At 41.9% G+C, this 20,307-nt stretch overlaps 1 protein-coding gene across 4 annotated transcripts in view; it reads left to right on the plus strand.

Annotated features, from left to right (window-relative positions):
* The window catches only part of CNKSR3 (CNKSR family member 3), an 88,506-nt gene that overhangs the window by 35,262 nt on the left and 32,937 nt on the right, over positions 1–20,307 (plus strand). For 2 of the 4 annotated variants that reach the window (XM_077349119.1, XM_077349130.1), the window contains exons 2-4: positions 5,770–5,958; positions 16,716–16,918; positions 19,003–19,090. In XM_077349119.1, coding sequence (XP_077205234.1) covers positions 5,824–5,958; positions 16,716–16,918; positions 19,003–19,090 — 426 coding nt within the window. In that variant the 5' untranslated portion in view covers positions 5,770–5,823. The remainder of the gene's footprint in view (positions 1–5,769; positions 5,959–16,715; positions 16,919–19,002; positions 19,091–20,307) is intronic. The other 2 variants (XM_077349112.1, XM_077349102.1) reach the window with 1 other exon arrangement.

Here is a 20,307-nt window from a genome sequence, read left to right on the forward strand (position 1 = left end):
ATCTTTTTTTCCTAAAACAAACGGAAAATAGAGCTCCAGAAGTCATCAACTTGCTTTCCTTCTGCCATTGTAATGGGGGGGGGGGGGGAGGCTCTGACTGCTCACAGCCCTACCTTCTTCAAGGAAGGGGAGGGAGCAGGCTCCTGCTACAAGTTGTGCCTATTTTGTTTTGGGATTAAGCAGCTGGTGTCTAGCAGTAGTGGTGGTTTACACCCTCTTTTCATAGGGTAAGAAGCACTCTTTGTCCCAGTGTGGGTGGATAATGATTCTGGTGCCCCAACTGAGGCTTTGCCCCAGAATCACTGCTCTTGTCTTAGTGCTATGAGCTATGACTTTTCATACAGCTGTCCTAGTTTGACCCTACCTGTTCTCATTTAATCTAGTCCTGCTTCAGTTATTTTGTTCCAGATCCCAGTCCAGGATTGATTTGCTGAAGAATTGTGCTTTTAAATATGCAGTTCACTCGGTATACACATCTCATATGGAGTAATTCACATAACTTTTATTTTAGCACATTAAAAAAAGATTATAAATTTGGTTTCGAGTTGCCATGTGGCAATCAGACACAGGTATGCTGCTGCTTTACCCAGGTACCAGTATGTCACTTGTGAATGGTGGTGGGATATGTTGCAATCATAGAACCATAGACTGGAAAATACCTCCGGAGTCATCTAGTCCAATCCCCTGCACAATGCAGGAACTCACAACCATCCTGTCCACCCACAGTGACCTCAGTTCCATGCCCAGATGATGCCCCCCCAAAACCAGAATCCCTTCAGTTACTCAGCTTGTGACTTGAGTTCAGTTACTCCTTTAATTTCTCTGCATATGTAAACCTAAACTTCAATTATGAATGGTTAAAGTGTCCACTTGATTAAACTGTGAAAAGGGTATATTTTAAAAATCTAATATTAATTGCAGCACTGTCTTCTGCTGAGTTGTTAGACATGCTGTCTTAATTCTTTCATCACAATGAAGGAACTGAGGATACGAGTTTCTGTGAAATCAGTCCTTTCTGTTTTTATGTGCCCTAGTTTGATTATCTGATTGCTGTCCTGCAGAGGAATTCAGCTGAACAAAGAGGCTTTTGCAAGTTGAACTGGTGGTTTAATAACACTTGCATTGTTTTCATTAGCATTCCAGTGATTCATGTATTCCTCCTTCTGTGATATCTTTTACTGGTGAGCGATACTACTTTAAACAAGCAAAAAGTCGACACTTATTCTAAAGTAGAAATGATAGCTGCAGTTTTGACCCAGATTGAAGATGTCCTTTGAACAGGTCTCTGGATTTGTTGTTGAGAATTTCCTACTTAATGGCTGAGACTGGAAACTAGCCATCTTGACCTACTGTCTGTTGGCAGAGAGAATTAGTAAGCTTAACCATTTCCTATTTTTTCAGAATGGCTTTTGTCAATTTACTTCAGCTCTGTTTTAGGGATCTTTTGATGGTCACCCAAAAGATGCAATGGTTAAGAACAGTGGCCATTAATCTGAAGAATTGGGTTTGATTCCCCACTCCTGCACATGCAGCCAGGTGGGTGATCTTGGGCCAGTCACAGGTCCTCTCAGAGCGTTCTCAGCCTCACTTACCACACAAGGATGTCTGTTGTGGGAATAGGAAGGATATGCAATTGTAATTGGCTTTGAGACTCCTTCAAGTAGTAAAAAGCAGGGTACAAAAAACAGCTCTTCTCAGTTGTTCAGCCTCTCTATAACTTTGGAATATTTAAACCAATGACAGCTTAAGGAGTTGCAATGTAATTTTTCCTTTCCTTTTGGTCCCCCCCCCCAAATATTTCATCAAGAAGAGTTGGTTCTTATATGCCACTTTTCTATACCAGAAGGAGTTTCAAAGCGGCTTGCAATCGCCTTTCATTTCATCTCCCCACAACAGACACCCTATGAGGTAGGTGAGGCTGAGAGAGCCCTGATATCACTGCTCGGTCAGAACAGCTTTATCAGTGCTGTAGCGAGCCCAAGGTCACCCAGCTGGCTGCATATGGAGGAACGGGGAATCAAACCTGACTAGATTAGCATTCTGAGCTCATAACCACTACACTAAGCTGGCTCTTGACCCAGTGAGATCACACTACATGCCTATCATTTTTCAAACTGGTCTTGGTGCTGTGGAGAATACTTAGCTTTGCTCACATGCTCCCAAAAAATGATCAGGGAAACAGATGTACATTATCCGGAAAAAGAATGTGTTGTTAATTTGTTTTTGCATCAACAGATGATGTACCCATAAGTAGTCACAGGAATAATGTCATGGATGTTTGGACCTTAGGTTCAAAACTATATAGAGCCATTTGAAGAAATCTGATTTTGAGAACTGTCAACATTCTTGACAAAGTCAGGCTAGCATACACAAATAGAATTCTTTTTCTTATTTTCCTGCCAGTAAAGGGAGTACAACATGTATGGGTTTGAAGGCATGTATTCAGCATATTTTTAAAGCAGTGTTTTAAATTAAAGAATAGAATTTTGTACTAAAGCATAATATGAGAGGCTAGCGAGTGATCCCAAACACAACAAAAATGGTTCTTCGGTTATGTTTGGAGCAAGGAAAAGGAAAAGGAGGTGGTAGGCCCATTGTGGGGAGAAAAAAGTAAAATTTTAACCAGTGATGAAGAAAGGGCAGAGATGCTCAATTCCTACTTTATCTCAGTCTTCTCCTGCGAGGGAAACAAGGCTCAGCCTGTTGAAGATCAAACACACGATGAGAGAAAGGAATTGAAGACCAGAGTAGCGTAGGGAAAAACACCTAGTTTTTCTATATGAAATTATGTCTTAGAGCCAAATGAATTAAATATGAGGGTACTAAAGGAACTTGCTGGTGAAATTCTGGAGTCTGTGTCCATTATTTTTGAGAACAAGTGAAGTGCCACAAGACTGAAGGTAGCCAGATATCCCTGTCTTCAAAAAGGGGGAAAGCTACCAACCTGTCATCTTGATGCTCTCTACCTGAAAATGTTTTAGCACACATCAGCAAATAGTCCTTAAGCATTTAGAAAGAATGACTAAGAGCCAGCATAGGTTCCTCAAGAACAAGTGACCTTGTTTCCTTGTTTAAGAGAGTTACTACCTTGTTGGATCAGGGGGCGTGCTATAGACATCGTTTATCTTGATTTTAGTAAGGCTTTTGATAAAGTTCCACATGATATTCTTGTTGGCAAGTTGATAAAATGTGGTTTGGTTGAGGCTGGGCGTGATGAGTACCGGGGAATTTCAACCCCCCCCCCCGCCCACGGTTCTTGGGTATTATATAGAACCACCCTGTTGAAATCCATACCCCCAGCCACTCCATCCCACCAAATCAACTGTATTGGAGACTGGGGAGATCTTTCAGTTGTACCACCATCTTGTTTTATTCTACTTCATTGTTAGGTGTATTTTATTGGGATAAGATTTGTAAGATTTCTATGTTATGCTTTTATATATATGCTGTAAACTGCCACAAGACAGTTCACTGGGAGCAGCGGTCTAGAAATCAAATTATAAATAAATAATAAATATTACTGTTAGGAGGATTTGTAAGTGGTTGACAGATCACACCCACCGAGTGCTTGTTAATGGTTCCTCGTCATCTTGGAGAGGAGTGACAAGTGGAGTGCTTCAAGGATCTGTCCTGGGCCCTGTGTTGTTCAGCATCTTTATAAATCACTTTGATGATGGAATAGAGGAAATACTCATTAAATTAATTAAACTCATTAAATTTATGGATGATACTAAATTGGGAGGGGTAACAGATGCAGCAGAAGACTGAATTCAGCCTGATCTTGACAGGCTGAAAAACTGGGCTAAAACTAACAAAATTAATTCCAGCAGAGATAAATGTAAAGTTCTCAATTTAGATCAGAAAAATCAAATGCATAATTATATGGTGGGAGAGACTTGTCTTGGCAGTAGTACTTGTGAAAAGGATCTCAGAGACTTAGTAGACCACACACTGAACCTGAGTCAGCGGTGTGACGTGGTAGCTAAAAATAGCAAGTGTGATTTAGGGCTGCATCCACAGTAGTGTCTGAATCTCACGAAGTGACAGTATCACATTGCTCTGGTTATAGTATTGTGTTCAGTCTTGAGCCTCAACAGTTTAGGAAGGTTGTTGACAAGTTGGAATGTGCCTGGAGGAAGGCATCCAAGATGTTAAGGGGATTAAAAGACTGGATTCTATGGGGAAAGTTGCTGGGTGTGTTTAGCTTGGAGAGGAAACAATTGATAGGTTAAATGATAGCCATCAAGTATTTGAAGAGTTGTCATATAGAGGATAGAGTATAATTATTTTCTGTTCCCCAAGAGGGTCCATCTCTTGGATCCTATGGATTGAAATTAAATCAAAATAATTTTTTGCTAAACTGCAGGAAGAACTTCCTGACAGAATGCTTCCACTGCAGAACAGGCTTCCTTGGGAGTTGATGGGTTCTCTTTCTTTGGAGGTTTTTAAGCAGAGCCTAGATGACTTGTTGTTGTTATGTGCGAAGTCGTGTCCGACCCATCGCGACCCCATGGACAATGATCCTCCAGGCCTTCCTGTCCTCCACCACTCCCCGGAGTCCATTTAAGTTTGCACCTACTGCTTCAGTGACTCCATCCAGCCACCTCATTCTCTGTCGTCCCCTTCTTCTTTTGCCCTCTATCGCTCCCAACATTAGGCTCTTCTCCAGGGAGTTCTTCCTTCTCATGAGGTGGCCAAAGTATTTGAGTTTCATCTTCAGGATCTGGCCTTCTAAAGAGCAGTCAGGGTTGATCTCCTCTAGGACTGACCAGTTTGTTCGCCTTGCAGTCCAAGGGACTCGCAAGAGTCTTCTCCAGCACCAGAGTTCAAAAGCCAGAGTTCAAAATTCTTTGACGCTCGGCCTTCCTTATGGTCCAACTTTCGCAGCCATACATTGCAACTGGGAATACCATAGCCTTGACTAAACGCATTTTTGTTGGCAGGGTGATGTCTCTGCTTTTTAGGATGGTGTCTAGATTTGCCATAGCTTTCCTCCCCAGGAGCAAGCGTCTTTTAATTTCTTTGCTGCAGTCCCCATCTGCAGTGATCTTGGAGCCCAGGAAAATAAAATCTGTCACTATCTCCATTTCTTCCCCATCTATTTCCCAGGAATTGAGAGGGCCGGATGCCATGATCTTTGTTTTCTTGATGTTGAGTTTCAAGCCAACTTTTGCACTCTCCTCCTTCACCCGCATCAACAGGCTCTTTAGTTCCTCTTCACTTTCTGCCATTAGCCTAGATGACTACCTGACAGCAATACTAATTGAGTGAACAGGCAGTTCATTAGAGGGATGGCAGGAAGGGGTGAGTCAGTGCTCGACTCTCATGACCCTTTCTCACATGCCCAGGGTAAAGCCAATCACCACTTTGGAGTCGGGAAGGAATTGTCTTCCCTGACAGATTAGCCAGGGATCCTGGAAGTTTCTTGCCTTTCGCTGGATATAGCGTAGGAGTCACTGAGGGAGTGTGTGTGTGTGTGTGTGTGTGTGTGTGTGTGTCTGGCCACTCCACCAGGCATTTGCTCGAGGCCGACCGACTCAGAACACCTGCTGGTCCCTCCAGACGCCTGCCCAGGACTCTCCCAAAGTTACTGTTAATTGTTATTATATTATAAATGTGGTTTTGTAAGCTTTTGATGTTTTATTGAAAGTTGTTTTGATGTTATAGTCTGTATAATGTTCCGTGTAAACCGCCCAGAGCTGCAAAGAAATGGGCGGCATAGAAATCTAAATAAATAAATCAATAAATAACTGTTTTCTTCTTCTTTAGGACTGGATGATTGTCTTCAGCAGTATATTCAAAAATTTGAACAAGAGAAGATAAATGGGGCTCAGCTGCTCCAGATTTCACACCAGGATCTGGAAGAATTGGGTATCACCCGGATTGGACATCAGGAGCTCGTCTTGGAGGCTGTGGATCTCCTCTGTGCATTGGTCAGTTAACAGAGTGAATGTAAAGGTGTGATGCTTATATGTCCTCTCCTTCCTGTCTCTGCTGGGATGATTTGTCAGAAGAGGAATACTGTGCCCCTTGGGCTGTTTCAGCATAATGTTTCAAGGGTGAACTAGGGAACTTGTGTCTTATCTTCAGAAAGGATGAGGATACAGAAGCAGTTCGCTGTGGAGCAGTTGTTTTTCTTCTTGTTGTTGTTGCTGAACACATTCCCTGAGCGATTGCCTGAATGCATTTCTCTGCTAGATGATTGTGAACACGGGATGGGAGGGACTTTTATAACATGCCTGCTCAGAGCTTGTGGTGGTTTGTCTAGGATAGGGGTTCAGGCTCCAGAAGAACAAGATTCACTGCCTGGAGTTGCTCTTAAAGCCTGTGCTGCAGCAGGAATCCCTTGTGTGTCAGTGGCTTTGGCTGATGAGCAGGCTGCTTATTGTACTCTCGTCAGGATTAGCTATGGTTCCTGGTTAACCTACTATGAAGAAGCACAACAAAACAAAATAGGAGTCCAGTGGCACCTTTAAGACCAACAAAGATTTGTTGTGCTGCTTCAGACCAACACGGCTACCCACTTGAATCTACTATGAAGGGTACAGTGAGGAGTTGGTTTGGAAGTGAAGTTCACACAGAATTGTGAGGAGCACTTTTCACAAGAGCAAGTCATGGACAAGGTTCCATTGAGATCTCAGGTCTCTTCTGTTGGTTGCTGGTATGCTTCTGAATCTGTTAAAAGGGCTGTTAAGGACTGTGTATGGGTTAGAGAGCACTGATAGTTAGACATTCTTCCCCCCCCCCCCCAGTCTGTGGTTATTCCCGGTTCATGACCTTTTGACTGCAAGGGGGCAGGCTTTCCCCCAAGTTATGGAGCATTCTCGTTCATCAGGCCCCTCACGGAACATAAAAACTGAACTCTTTCAGGAAACTTTTCTTTCAAGCTCTTTTCGATGTTGTGCTACACTTGTTAGTGTTTTGGCTTGGTTCTAATTTATTTAGTAAGCCTCTCTAAACACCACAGAAAACTCAAATGACTAAGAACCCACTGTTACTAATCTTTTGCAGTCTAATTAAGTTGAAACAGTCAACATTTGTGGTTCATGCAGGGATAGCCTTATGATCAGAGGTGTGTGCTGATTAAAGAATTAAGTTCTGTACCAAGTTGCGGGCAAAGAGAATAATAATTTCTACAGCCTCTCTAAATTATGGAAATCAACTGCTTTGGCTGTTTTGCATAATTATGCATGTACTTTGTTCTTGTGAATGAGCAAAGAACTGGGATGAACCTGAAGTTGCATCTCCTGCAAGCGTCTTGGCCTCTCCTCTGGGTTCTAAGATAAGCCATTAAAATGTGTGAGCTGTCATGTTTGATTTTTAAAATATGAAATATACATGCAACCAGCTGGGTGACCTTGGGCTGCCCACAGCACTGATAAAACTGTTCTGACCGGGCAGTGATATCAGGACTCTCTCAGCCTCACCCACCCCACAGGGTGTCGGTTGTGGGGAGAGGAATGGGAAGGCGACTGTAAGCCGCTTTGAGCCTCCTTCGGGTAGGGAAAAGTGGCATATAAGAACCAACTCTTCTTCTAAATCACTTTGCAAACAGGTTCAGTTCCCGGATCTCCAGTTAAAAGATTTAGATAGTAGATGGTATGAAAGACCTGAAAACTTGGAGAACTCTTCCAGTCATATAGGCAGTACTAATTCTTTAAAAAGGCAGCTTCATGTATTCACTCAGGTTTCTCTCCCCTCCTTCTGGCATGTATAAAGTAATCACTTGGCTAATGTGAAAACTACCATACTTTGCCTTTGATATCACTCCTGGGCTTCTTTTGCTGATGGATGTCTGTGTTTCGTCTTCCTTATTGTGTTTAATAAAAAGGTATTAGAAGGGAGACCCACTTCTAAACAGGCTGTAGTTTTTGAGCCCACTTAAAAAGTGACTTCCTGTTGCTCCTCTTTCTCCCTCCCACTGCTCTAAACAGGAACATAATTTTATAGTGAACAAGTTTATATTCTGTTATTTACTATTTCTAAACATATAGTATTCATCTTCTGTCTTCTAATGCAACCCTACATATATTTTGTTCCTAGCTTTAAAACTCTAAAAAATGGGGGCACCCCACAGAGCTGGTTCACCTTCAGTGCAGTCAGTTCTAGCTGGTCTGACATTCATGGCCTCCTTACTTCCAAACAGAGCATCTTCTGTAGCCCCTAGAAGCTAGAACTCCCAGGTCTCCTTCTGAAGATTTGCTTTATTTCTGTGAGGTTCAAGGCGAGTAATATCAATCAATAAAATGCAACCATAAATAACATTAAACATTTAAATCACATATCGCAGTGTCCTAACACATCTGCCAATTGAGTGAATACTATGGAAGGTATCATTTTTGAGTAGATGGAATTACCCTTGATGTTCCAGTAGATGTTTCCTTGGGGGAGGCCAGCCAATTTGATGTTATTAGGTGTTATATTCCCAACCACAACTATAGGCAGAATAGCTCTGTCTTGCAGGCCCTGCAGACCTCAGCTCTTCGGCGACTTAGAATCCATTTAAGCTCACACCGACTGCTTCAGTGACTCCATCCAGCCACCTCATTCTCTGTCGTCCCCTTCTTCTTTTGCCCTCAATCGCTCCCAGCATTAGGCTCTTCTCCAGGGAGTCCTTCCTTCTCATGAGGTGGCCAAAGTATCTGAGTTTCATCTTCAGGATCTGGCCTTCTAAAGAGCAGTCAGGGCTGATCTCCTCCAGGACTCTATGGAAAGTACCAAAAGGCAAAACAAATCTTCTACTTACCTTCTACTTATAGTAATAATAAATAAAACCCTAAAAAAACCTCTGTTTTATTGAATAACAAGTTGTTTTTCATGGGATTTTGCATATTTTGCAGAGCCAAACCTGACTTTGCCATTGAGCCTCTTGTCCTGCTCCCATTTCTCACCCAATTACCCATAATCCACTTTGGGGATTCCAACTCAGTTGCTTGACAAATACTGTTGGATGGTAACATTAGCTGCAATCAGTTCAAAGAAGGTTCAAGAGCCATCTCCATTTAAAAGAAGAAGAAGGGCTGGGTCTTATATGTCACATTTTTCTACCGGAAGGAGTCTCAAAGCGGCTTATATTTGCCTTCCCTTCCTCTCTCCACAACAGACACCCTATGAGGTAGGTGAGGCTGATATCACTGCTTGGTCAGAACAGCTTTATCAGTGCTGTGGCGAGCCCAAGGTGGCTGCATATGGAGGAATGGGGAATCAAACCTGACTCACCAGATTAGCAGTCTGAACTAACCACTACACTAAGATGGCTCTTGACCCAGTGAGATCACACTACACCAAAAGCTTGACCCATCGTATTTCTTGAAACATCGGGTAGTGAGCAAGTGAAGAAGTGAGTGAGTCCCTTCCCAGCCTTTTCTAATTATTTGTGTAAACTTCTTGCCAGTTGGTGTTTAAATAGGTCACTTACTTGGTTCTGAATTTACCTGAATCACTTAATTGCTCCCCTGCCTTAGCAATGTGATCAGTTGGGCTAGAGTTTTTGTTGCTGATATTTAGGAAGATAATGCTTAGGAATATTCTTAACTCCCCTGTTGTACTGAAGAAGCTCAACATGGCATCAAACAATTATTTCATCTGTTAGTACCCTGATTTTGACATAGGTTGCATAGACAGCATGAGTTTTTGGCACATCAGCTTGAGGGTCCATAGGCATGGAATTAGGCCCATGTTCCTGACAACATCTTTAATGCTGAACAGATTTCTGTTCACTAGGCTGTGGTAATTGTAGGGGTGACATTATAAGGTTCCTTTTGGACACAAGTTGCTGCTATCACAGGAGCAGGGGCCCCTGGAGAGGGATGAATTGGCCAGAGAGCCCCTCCCTCATCCTTTTCTCCTTTCCTGCCTATTATGCTCAATCACTGGGTGAATGTGATAGGCCATTGCCACCAATCTGGACTTATGCTTTATTGAAGGGGGAGCAAGGTTACTTTCCCCCTTGCCCTTTGATTCCCTTGGCAGAGACCCTTTGTATTACAAGGGGAAGCAGCCAGGTCAAGCCTGAGACAAACAGACCCCCCCCCCCAGTAAAGTTTGAAAAACTTTTATTAAAAGGTTATATTTAAAATAGAAAAATGAAGCAGACAAGAAATAAGCACACTAATAGAGTTACTTTAAGGCAAAATGGAGAATGTTAATTGAGTATTTAAAAGAGCACCTTTCCCCCCTTCCCTATCTTGTCTAATCTAACAGCCATGTAAATCTTGTGATTTTGATAACACAGCAAAATTGAAAAGTGGAGGATTCATGAAACAGATGAATGCAGAATGGTCTGTACAGGTCATTCATAAGGATATTAGGATATTCGTTTTCTCTTGATGCCTTTTTAAAAATTCCCACTGCAGGAGTGGAAACAGATTACTTTATGATAGGGACTCTCTCTGTGCTTGTCCAAATTCTGAGTCCTTGCCAACAGAATATACAGTTTCGTCAGTGAGAATGGTGGGAAAGAATGCTCTGTCACACTTTTGCCTTACTGGGCTGCATTCCATTCATTATGTAGCTCTTGTATTTGAGTGTATTCTTCTTAAAATGGGCAGAGCTTTTGACTCCTGGTATAAAATATGGTCTTGTTTCAGAAGGATGGAACAGAAACAGTTTGTGTTTGATAAATTGGAGTTGGGAGTTAGTGGAACCTATGATAAGCTTTCTGTTTGAAACAGCTGGCCTAAATATTTCCCAGGTCAGCAGTTTCACAATTGCAAAATCGTAATACTTAAAACAAAAGTGGTGCTGAGGAAATATGTTTCAATTTAAGGAACTTGAAATGCAATCCACCATTCTGGGATTGGGGTGGTCATATCATACGAGCAAGAAGCATCTGGTAAAATGGTATAATTGCTATATGCACTGCTGTCTGGAATAATGGACATGAGAGGCACCCATGAGCATTCCCCCTTTCTGTCTCATTTAACAACGAAATTGAGAGAGCTGAATATCTGCCAGAACCCAAAGCTTTGTCCTATCTTCTACAATTTCCTCCTAATTTCCTTCATGCACATTTTGGCCTTCGCCCTAGATCTTTCTTCTGTGTGGTGCAGCTCAAGTTAATGCATTAGAATCTTCCTGTGGATTAGCTGAAATGTCTTCTCCTTATGTTGGGGGTAGAGGACAGGAAATGGTATAGGTGTGCTATCTCCTTTGTCACTTCTTAACATCCTTTGTGGGTGTTCTGATATGGTATGGGATATTGTAGAGGTGTACTTGTATAAAAATCGGTCTTCACGCTTAATTTTAAGTTATTTGTGTGGACCACTTTTAATAAACCGTTTTCTCACAGGGGCCTCAGCTGGGACTTCGCCTGTTTAGCATCTCCAGTATCTTGTAGGCAAACTTTTAAAAACATGGATCTCTGTTCTGACGTGGGGCACTCTGGAACAGCTTGAGGGCACGTTTTGCTTTATATTACATTCAACAATGATGTTTTATATTTGGATAATGCATTTACTTATCCATTACATTTACACATATTTTAAACAAAATAAGCCTGTGTGCAATGAATTTGGCTAGAAAGCAGTCTTGTTATTGAGATGGCTGAAAGGAACAAAATGTCGTTCGGTAATTGGACCAAGGAGGTAGCGATTATAGAATCACTCCATCCCCCCCCCCCCCCGAGTTTTCAAACGAGAGTAAAAAAAAAGGGGATGCGGAACAAGCACTGTCGTCTCAGGGTGTGCATGAGGGCCAGAGTTGTGTGTGAATTAGAAAGCTGTGACACCCAAGTGCCCTTCCTGGTAACTTAAGTTGTGAACAGGGAACTAAATGCCCCCTAGCATTATGCCTTGGAGACTCTAGGTCAAATCTCTGTCATGAACTTGCTGGGCGTCTCTAGGGGCAAGTCAAGCTCCACTTCTGCCTATAATACGAAGACCTGAAGGACTGCTGTAAAGATGCCCAAGACAGATTGCTAAGAACTGCTCTTGTTGAAATGCCATGGACCTTTTGGTACACTGTTGTTGTTGGTTTGTTTTAGATTACCAGTGATGCCATATTTTAAGACACAGGCATGCATTATTCTTGTTTCTTTGTTCTGCTATATAGACATAGTTTACACTGTTGTGTCTGTGTAAATTGGAACAAGCTTTAGGAACTTTGTAGAAAGCAATGTGATCCACAGCTAGTCAAGTTAATGATTAACAAGAAAGGAATGTTTGACCTTCATGTGTTCCCAATGGTGTGTTTCTTTCTGTTGTTGAGATGGTGTAGGAGAATGGATCCAGTGTGGGGTGTGAGATGAAAGTCAGGGTGTGCTGAATGCCAGAGGAGTTTCTGAGGTGCTGTGTACAAAACTGCCCTTGCAGCTATGAAAAAAGTACTTGGCTTAGTGTGGAAGCTGAACATCTTACACAACGGTGTATTTTTTTAAAAAACTTTTAAATATCAAAGTTACTTGCTACAGTGGCTCAGGACTTGAGCTAAATGAACATTGTCCTATATAATGTTAATGGAAGAAGGTGGGAGAAGTTGCCAGACTCGAGGGTTCTAAGGCCTGACTGATGCTTAGCTCAGGTGAGTTGCCGTCAGTGACTCTCACATGCTGTCCACTTCCTACTTTCCTCTGGCCTCACTTCCTTATTTGTAGACTGGAAGCACTAGTGTTCAGGTAAAAGAGGTAGAAATGTGAGAACACATCCTAGTAAAGATGTGTAGCTTTACTGTAAAGTTAGTAGCTTTCATGTCAGAGGATAGCTTTAATATCGTCCAATAGCACCTATAGGAGACCAGTAAGACTCAAAGTTCCCTTCGTCAGGTACAGTCTGAAGTTGGAAGGAAAGAGCCAGGGTGCGGGGTATAATGCAAAATGCAAAAGGTTTATTTGGGCAAGGGAGAAATGCTTAGGGACTCAAAGTGAACATCTGCAACATAAGAATCCTGTATCCCTGTTCAGCCCTGAGGGGAATCCATTGTTCTGATTTTTTGAATAAACTCAGTTTCATTGTAATCTCCCCTTGAAGCTTCTCTATTTGAAGACTGCCATTTTTAGATCAGTAGCTGATTATCCCTTGGTATCAGATTGGTTTTGTTGATCTGTTTCCTTACTATATCAGGTGTGTATTGTAATTCCAAAAATGCCTCTTGTGGATCCTGCAGGTGAGAATCTTTTTGGGATGGATCAGAACAGATGCGGCTGTAGCACAGAACTTAGCTGTAAACAGCGGGTTGTTTTGTGTTCTCAGGATGGTGACTGGAGATGGATAGATATGTTTAGCAATTAGTAGGCTTCCCATATAAGGCGGTTTACATGCATTTGTACAGTGGTGTCTAGAAAATGTACTTTTTGTGTAGATTGATTATTGATCAGTTTGTTGATGGGGTGGAAAGTGCTGTAGGCCTGGTGAAATTTCTCCAGTGCTTCTTCCATGTGTTCAGATGATTAAAATGTCATCAATAAATCTCAAGTACAAGAGGAGTGTTAACAGATGGGAAATGAAGAAGTGCTGCTCCAAGTCAGCCATGAAAATGTTGTCATATTGTGGTGTCATTGATCCGAAGGAATAGATCATCACCAGATCTAAAGAAGTGGTGAGTTAGGATAAACTAGATTAATGGATAGTTGGAATAAACTCACAAGTTAGAACACATAATTCCCTAACTATAATAGCACGTATTAGGTGGGGTAAGCATGATTTAGTGGTTAAGAGCAGCGGCCTCTAATCTGGAGATTTGATTCTCCACTCCTCCACAGGCAGCCAGCAGGGTGACTTTGGGCCATTACAGTTCTCCCAGAACTCTCTCAGCCTCACCTACCTCACAGGGTTATCTGTTGTGGGGAGAGGAAGGCAAGGCAAATGTAAGCCACTTTGAGATTCCTTCGGGTAGTGAAAGGCGGGGTATAAAACTCCCCAACTCTTTCTTCCTCTTCTCCTTTTTTTACTACTATTAGTTCTATTACTATTTGGAATACAGACCCCAAGTAGAATTCATCAGAAGTTCATCTGTTATATCATGTATGTGATTTGATGTAACTTGTTTACTGTGGAATGGAATGGAAAAACTCACATGCAAGATCCTTATTGGAATTATGACTTGTGCTTCTGTATATGTTTGAAAAGTACTAGGCTCAAGTTTCTGCTACATTTAAATTCTTGTCATAGAATCATAGAATCATAGAGTTGGAAGGGGCCGTACAGGCAATCTAGTCCAACCCCCTGCTCAACGCAGGATCAGCCGAAAGCATCCTAAAGCATCTTTGTTTATTGAATAACTTAAGACAGATACATTAATGCTCAGTTGTTAGGATGCTGCTTCTTCATCTGTGTAGAGAGAATGGCTTTTAAGACTTGCTGGCAGAATTGTATAGCTATCGTTGCCTGATGTATATGCATTCATTTATCTCTGTGTGTGTGTTGGGGGGGGGGGTAATGGGAGGCTCGGTTCTCCTCTACTCAAATTAAATTTGCAAGCTTTCATTGACCTCGTCATTAGAACCTTGGAAAAGCCAAAACTAGCCTCCAGGAGTATGACCAATACCATAAATCTCTGTGTGTGGTATTCTGTTTGCACTTTGGAGTGCTAGTATTTTTAGAATAATTTCCCTTTCTTAGTGCTGTGCAGGGGAATTATCCAGTTAATGTTCTGGAATTGAGGTTAAGTAGGGCAAGAATTTATATGCGGCCAGCAATACCTCTGCAAGCTCATGCCTGGCACAATGATTTAAAACAATTATATCACTGACATCCATAGGATTGTCCCAAAACAAATTGGATATTAGCTGTGAAGTATTTGCTAGCTATTTCACAGAGAAAATCTTGCTGCTCTGCCAGGACCTTCCCACCAGGCTTAATGCAGAATGTAAATTAGAGATCTCTCAGCTGTCTCAGAATCCTATTTTGGACTGTGTCAGTCCACCCTCCTCAGCAGAAATGGACAAGGTCCTGGCAGCTGTCAGGCCAACCACTTATCCTCTTGATCCGTGTCCCTCATGGCTGGTAATGGTGGTGAGGAGATTCGAGATCCCCTCTGGGAGATCATCAACCTGTCCTTGATTTTAGGGATATTCCCGGAGAGGTTGAAAGAGGCTGTGATGTGGCCTTCATTGAAAAATAAGAGCTGGATCCCTCCGATTCAGCCAACTTCCACCAAGTTTCACACTTAGTGTTTTTGGATAAGGTGATTGAAGGGGCAGTGGCAGGACAGCTCCAGGGATCCTTGGAAGAAACTTCATCATTTGATCGTTTCTAATCCAGCTTCTGGTCTGGCCATGGGGTGAGATGGCTCTGGTCACCCTAACAGATGATCTCCAGAGAAAGCTGGATCTAGGCAGGTCACTGCTGATGCTCCATCTAGATCTGACAGCAGAGTTTGACACAGTCAGCCACAAATTATTGACCTACCTTCTAGCCAAGATAGAAGTTAGAGACACAGCCTTGAAATGGCTGGAGTCCTTCCTCCAAAATCAGGGACAGAGGGAGGGAGTAGAGCTTATTTCCCAGTATAGGGCCCTAAATTGTAGGGTCCCACAGGGTGCCATTCATTCCCTGTTGCTATTTAATACCTATATGCCCAGCTGATCTGGAATTTCAGCCTGGGTTGTCATCAGTATGTGGATGACACCCAGCTATTTCTGTTAATGGAAGACCATCTGTCTGGAGGCCATGTTGGATTGGCTCGAGCAGAGTCAGCTGAAGTTGAATTCAGCCAAGATGGAGGTCCTCTGACTGGACCAGCATGTAGAAGGGTAGATGATACAGCTCCCAGCATGTGTCTGGGCTTTTGGATCTTTCATTAACAAAGGAGGCCCAAGTCATGAAGACAGCCCACCTGGCATTTTTCCACCTACGCCAGGTAAAGCAGCTTGCACTGTACCTCTTGGAGCTGGACCTAGATAGATGCAAAGGTCACCTCTATAATAGATTAGACTTCTGCAACTTGCTCTACACAGGGCTGCCCTTGAGACTGCTCCAGAAATGCCAGCTGGTCCAAAATGTGACTGCATGAGTCCTGACAGGGACTCAATATAGAACACACATAACATCGGTGCTTGCTCAGCTGTGTTGGCTCCAGATTTGAGACCAAATGAGGTACAAGGTGCTGGTTTTAACTTTTAAAGCTCTAAATGGTCTGGGAGCAGTGTACCTGTGGGACCGCCTTTTCCCTTACAATCCCTGAAGAGCACTGAGATCCTCACAACAATATCTGCTCAGGGTCCTCAGCCCAAAGAAGGTGAAGTTGGCCTCAACCAGGTTCAGGGCCTTTTTAGGCCTGGCCTCAGCCCGGTGGAATGAGCTCCCAGAAGAGATCAGGACCCTGAAAGACCTCAATCAGTACCACAGGGTGTGCAAAATAGAACTATTCCACTGGGCTTATGGTCAAGGCCAAAAATAATATCCACCATGGAAGCTGGCCTCACAACTAGTGGAGGGGGGAAAAGAAGGTTAGCTCCTGCCAAATGTTCCCCGTCAGAGATTGGATTTGGGGGTATGAGTTACAGAAATACAGAAATGTTTTTAAATTTTTAATCTTTGTATATGTTTTAGTATTGTTACCCACCCTGAGCAGAAGGGCGAAATACAAATAAAAATGTGAGTTTCAAGCATGTATCGGATGCATGTATAGAAGTTGAACTAGGGTATGAAGAACACATGTGACCAATGAAAAACATGATTTAATTCATATGGTGGCCTGATTCATGCTTTGAGGAACCACCTTGAGACGTTGTCATGCTTATTCTTGCTTTCTTTTTCTTTTTCTTTTTAAAAATATAGAATTATGGCCTCGAAACAGACAACATGAAGAGCCTGGTCCTTAAGTTACGAGCTTCTTCAAACAATCTGCAAAATTACATCGGCAGCCGGAGGAAAAGTTCAAATTATGATGGAAATACCTTGCGCAAACCCCCTAATGAATTCCTTACCTCAGTGGTAGAGCTTATTGGCTCTGCTAAGGCTTTGTTGACATGGCTGGACAGGTAATGATCCTTCTGTGTATGTCTTTAAAACAAACAAAAAAGTCCTGGAAAGATGATCAGCATGTTTTGGGATTCATAGTTGGCCTGAATTCTCTTTTTGCCTGCGCCTTGCCAAGACAGACTTCAGAGGGAAGCCAGTGTCTTCTTACTTGCCTTCTTGGGATGTTTTAACATTATCTTGTGCTTTTAAGTGTATTCCCGTATGCGCTGCTGCAAATAGATTACATGGAAGTATTCCAGTTCATATAGTCATGTAAATGTTGATTCAGGTAGATGTCCATGTTGGTCTGAAGCACAGAACGAAGTTTGAGTCCATTGGCACTTTGGCACTTTTAAGACCAACAAAGTTTTATTCCGGGTATAAGCTTTCATGTATATATGTGTGTATCTGAAGCACTATGCATGCACACAAAAGTTTATACCAGGATAAAACATAAATATAGTCAGTCACAATTCAGACTAAATTTTCTGTTTCCGATCTGTATGATACAAAGGAATTGGGGGAAGGTGGCAAGAGATGAGAAATGTCCCTTCATAAAGGTATTGGCAGACTCTGTTGACAGCTGTAGTGGAAACTGACAAGTACTGGAGCAGAGAATGCCACAGTTGTGGTCTTGCTTAGGGATGGAAATAAAATTTTTCACATCCTGCTGTCCATCTTTAAGAAGCACATGTGTTGGACAGGAAGTGTATAAACTGTGGGGGTGTAAACCAGCCAATGTGGTTGTCTGCCTTAAATAAGTGGTGTTTCTAGCAAGGAATTGGATCTGTTCTGTGACTGTTTGCTGCTCCCTGTTCTGCTTCCATCACAGTTTTTCCTTTGTTGGTCTTAAAGGTGCTATTGGGATCAATGTTTGTAGTCTTCCCTATTGTTTGCACTTAGTAACCATTCAATCAGTTACTCATTTTCAATGCTAATATGATTTGTGGCCGATCCTGATTGCTCCCCTTGGTTGACCCTTTAAAATTTGTGGGTAGTTTTTTTTTTTCAACAGCTCCCCAAAGCTGTGTTTAAGGAAAGCCATAATTATCCTTTTCAGTATTGAGGCAAGCTTCCAAACTGTGTTAAAAAGTTAGCTGCTAATTACCAGGCATCCCTATATCAGACAAGCACATACCATTATAGTGTGTTATTAGAGAATTAGAGTTATTAGAAATGTTTATTTCTGATTTCTGATTGGCTAATCTAGCTCAGTTCCAGTATAATTTTAATGCAAAAGGGTTTTATGATGAGAACCAGTGTAGTATGCTGATTAAAAAGTTTTACTGGGTTCTGAGAGGCCCAGATTCAAATCCCTACTCTGACATGGAAACTTCCTGAGTGACCTTGGGCTAGTCATATGCTCTCACCCTTAAGTGACCTCACAGGACTGTTGTGAGGGTACAATGGAAGAGTGGAGAAAAATGCAAGTTGCTTTGGGGATCTCCATTGGTTTGAAACACAGAGTATAAATTAAAGAAATATACTAAGATTTTACTAGTGTATGATCTCATAAATAACCATTGGAGGTAACTTGTCCACCAGACAAACGCAGCGTTTTGTGTACCTTTAAGCTTTGTCACTTGCTTTCTGTGCCAAAATGAAAGTGTTACGTTTAACAGGAGTCTAGCAAAGTGTTCTGTAGTATTTACTTTTTGCACACAAGTCAGTGAATGCCATCTGCATCTTTGTGAGAATGTAAAGGGAACTGTAGTTAGGGGAGTAGGCAAAACTTTTCCCTTGTCCACCCCCAATATTGGGGCCAGTAATGTCTGAGACTGACATGGTTTAGATCTTTCTCTTTCACCATCTCTCAAGTTCTCCTTTTCTTCTCCAAAGCCCAGCACACCTAAGGCCTTGCTCCTCCCAAGCCTTTTCTGAGATCCAAATGGCTTGAAAGAGTGTAGCTGAGGCTGCTTTAACTCACATATGCCTGTTTCAGAAGATTTTGCCTCTTGGCAGAACATAGTATGAAGTGTCCTAAAAACTTATTTGTATAGTTATCCCCTAAGTTCTGGCAAGGCTAATAAATTAAACTGAGTTTATGCTGAGCTACTTTTGAGTGGCCTCGTCTTTTTTAAAGGTGTTTTTTTGTGTACCACAGGACTCCATTTACTGGGATAGCCGATTTTTCCACAACAAAGAACAAAATCATTCAACTCTGCCTGGATCTCACTACCACTGTCCAGAAGGTCAGTTTTGTGTGCCATTCTTTCACCTTCCTCAAAGAAGGAAGGCAAAAGTGGGTGTGGAGAAAGAGATGTTCATTAATCTCTGTGTAGCTTGGTAACATAAATACATTGGCGTCTTGGGGATTTTAAATTCATTAGGGAAAGCAGGTGCTTTAAGACTGTTGCCAGGTTTTGTTGCTCTTCTCCCCCACAGCTGATACCTTTTTGTTTTATTTCCACTGAGTGGTTTCTGAAATTATTTACTCAACCATTCTATTGGTTTTTAAAAAAAGAAGTATTAATCTTCTCTGCATTACAGAACCCGGTGCCTATCAGTCACACAATTATTCTGTGTACTTGTGTTTTTAGCCAGATTCAATGAAGGATTTCTTCAGGCTCAACTGCTATTAATAGTCCCTAACCATTAATGTGTGGTGATTTGTGCTTGGAACCATTCCCCAGTCCAGCATTGAAAAAGAACCACTGAAGCTTTATTACAAGAAACTACGTATATGAGTACGTTGGTTGATATTGACTACTTAACCATTGTCTGGCAGGCAATCACAGCTGTTAAATGATTTGTTGATGATGTGGTCCCATCTTTTCTTTTATTAAATACATATTTAAAGTTCTGCATACAATTAAACTAGATAGTGTGCCTTGAAAACTCTGCTTAGGCATTCCTTCAAAATTCCAGGCAACAATGCAATGTTATACATGAGCCTGCTTTAATTCAGTGGTTTATACTTTGACTGAGTCAATAATGCTTTGTTTACTTTAATACTTTGCTGGCTTGAATACTTTTAATAGTGTATTTTGGAGAACATCAGATTTTTAATGTGTGAAGACCCTGAGAAATTTCAGAGGCTAGGTTTGTCAAACCTTAGAAGAAAATAAGAGTCAGTACTGTTTTTAGAATTCATGCTGAAAAGGAGTGTGATGGTTTGGTCAGGAAACTGCTGTATTCTTTTGTCAATAAAGTTGTGATCAAGTGGTTAGGTACGCAACAGAAGAGACAACATGCTTCTCCAATGCACAAGCAGCAAGAAGTAGTCTGAGATACTGCAGAAATTAACAGTGAACAATTCTGTGTGTATGAAACTAATTCTGAATTTCCTCATGAAAGGCTCCTGCACCAGATTACCTGCAGTGTGTGAGCAAATCTGTTTCTGCAAGTGCCATGAGGTGGTTTGGCTTCCTTTTCAAAGATCTCTTACTGAGCAATTCAGAAGTGCTAG

Source organism: Paroedura picta, chromosome 1 (genome assembly GCF_049243985.1).
Source record: "Paroedura picta isolate Pp20150507F chromosome 1, Ppicta_v3.0, whole genome shotgun sequence".
Lineage (NCBI taxonomy): Eukaryota > Metazoa > Chordata > Lepidosauria > Squamata > Gekkonidae > Paroedura > Paroedura picta.